The sequence below is a fragment of the Priapulus caudatus genome, unplaced genomic scaffold (genome assembly GCF_000485595.1).
Source record: "Priapulus caudatus unplaced genomic scaffold, Priapulus_caudatus-5.0.1 Scaffold75, whole genome shotgun sequence".
In the NCBI taxonomy this organism is placed as follows: domain Eukaryota; kingdom Metazoa; phylum Priapulida; class Priapulimorpha; order Priapulimorphida; family Priapulidae; genus Priapulus; species Priapulus caudatus.
In genome coordinates, this window is record NW_014577136.1 from 348,470 (window position 1) to 350,653 (window position 2,184).

Here is a 2,184-nt window from a genome sequence, read left to right on the forward strand (position 1 = left end):
TAAGCAGGGAGAGGAAGCAAAGGAAAGAGGGAGGAGCGAGAGAGGGTAGGGAAGCAGGGAGAGGGGGGGAAGGGAAGAGGGAGGAGCGAAAGAGGGATTAGCCGGGAGAGGGAGCAAAGGGAAGAGGGAGGAGCGAGAGAGGGTAGGGAAGCAGGGAGAGGGGGGAAGGGAAGAGGGAGGAGCGAGAGAGGGATAAGCAGGGAGAGGAAGCAAAGGAAAGAGGGAGGAGCGAGAGAGGGTAGGGAAGCAGGGAGAGGGGGGAAGGGAAGAGGGAGGAGCGAGAGAGGAATTAGCAGGGAGAGGGAGCAAAGGAAAGAGGGAGGAGTGAGAGAGGGTAGGGAAGCAGGGAGAGGAAGCAAAGGAAAGAGGGAGGAGCGAGAGAGGGATTAGCAGGGAGAGGGAGCAAAGGGAAGAGGGAGGAGTGAGAGAGGGTAGGGAAGCAGGGAGAGGGGGGGGAAGGGAAGAGGGAGGAGCGAGAGAGGGTAGGGAAGCAGGGAGGTAAGAAAGGTAGAAAAAAGACATAGCAATAGAAAGCATGAGAGGTGTAAAAGGAGAATAACAGTAGGCGTCAGTATTTATGAATGTACATTGACATCCCCATGACAACAAGTGGCATTCGGGTGTCTACGCCCCCCCCCACCAATTTTGGTATTTTTAAGGATCTATACCGATTTTTTAGCATCTATAAATCAATCTGCTCCACGCTCCGTCTGCAGTTTGCAACTCACCGCCAAAGAAAAAAAAAGAAAAGAAGAATGCTCTGACCCCGACAAGTCGGGCAAAGTTTGACGCGCGAAATTTTAAAAGCCAGAACCAAACACAATACACAATACAGTGCATCTCCCACACTTGCGTAGAAATAGCCGTTGCTGCTGCTGCTGCTGCAGCTGCCTACACGCACGCACGGTCTTCACTTGACGGGCGATACGGATAATAATTGCACCCGCAATTTATTACTATACACGGCTATGCGATTCCTGGTTTGTCCTTGAGGAAGATGAATGGTGTTCGTGATCGCCGACCTGCTAGGCTCATTGATCCTCGGAGATATAGGCTAGCCAGCTAATGACGAACACGCATACATGCTGCCCGCCAGGATATTAAACTGAACTACAGTGAGTATAGTGTAACGTGTGTGCGCTCGTACATACTATAATACATATAGTCTATATTATATACATTACCAGGAGTGAATAATAATAGATTATTATATTAATATTATTATGATTATTATATTATTATATTATTACTATATTATTATATCTATGATTATTCACTCCTGATATTACCATGGACAAATACGAGCCGTCTAGAGAGGAAAGGTAAAGCGAGTAATCAGAGTTGTAAACCCCTCCACACCTCCTCCTCCTGGTAGGTTTGAACAACTGAATGAAAAACATCAACTGTTCGGTGTTTCGCTGTTTCGGTGAATTTGCGATGTTATACATCATTTGCCAATCTATTCACACTGACATTTCCCCCTCCCCCCTCGATTTTATGAACGCTAACAAATTAACACTTTAACATGTCTGTAAAACGATGTAATATAGTAGTGACTGCTGCTATTTTTGAACGTGTCACCTGAAATCGTGCACATGCATCAGTCTATACTTACTGTTCTCCAAAATCAATCATTGGGGGCTCAAAGCGAATCGGACTCGCAAACCCCATATTCTCCTCTGTCCAGTCGAGACTGCAAAAGACAAAAATAAACGTCAGCTACGTGTATAATTTAAATTTTAATATAAATTTTATTATTATTTAACTATTGTTACGCACCATAACAATAAACGCAATTAAAGTCAATTAATATCTGTTTATATCCATATTCCTGGTCCATAAAAACGAGGACTAAAAGTCTAAAATATGTAAAAATATCAAAGTTTGAAAGCCCAGAAAAGGGGGGCCGGCCGCGAAATTTTTTTTCCCAAACGGTATAACATAGCGAAGAATTTAGCGCCTTCTGATTGGCTGCTTCGATTTGCTTTGCCTTTGACAAGAGAACAAACGCCCATTTGTAAATGTTTGTTTGGGTTTATGACCGCTAGATAAGTACGTTTTCTGATGTATTTTCCATGAAAAACGTATCTTTTCCTCATTTATATAACATATAATATTACTATAATTGCAATTCTTTCTGCAAATGTGTTATTTTCATCTCAATCTTAAGTTATGAGAGGGTCT

The 2,184-nt window shown here is 43.4% G+C and overlaps 1 protein-coding gene across 1 annotated transcript in view; it reads right to left on the reverse strand.

The window, feature by feature from the left end:
• The window catches only part of LOC106821487 (transmembrane protein 131-like), a gene marked incomplete at its 3' end in the record, with an annotated part of 50,620 nt that overhangs the window by 12,555 nt on the left and 35,881 nt on the right, over positions 1-2,184 (reverse strand). The window contains 1 exon segment of the mRNA XM_014826316.1: positions 1,616-1,693. Within this exon segment, the coding sequence (XP_014681802.1) occupies positions 1,616-1,693 (78 nt within the window).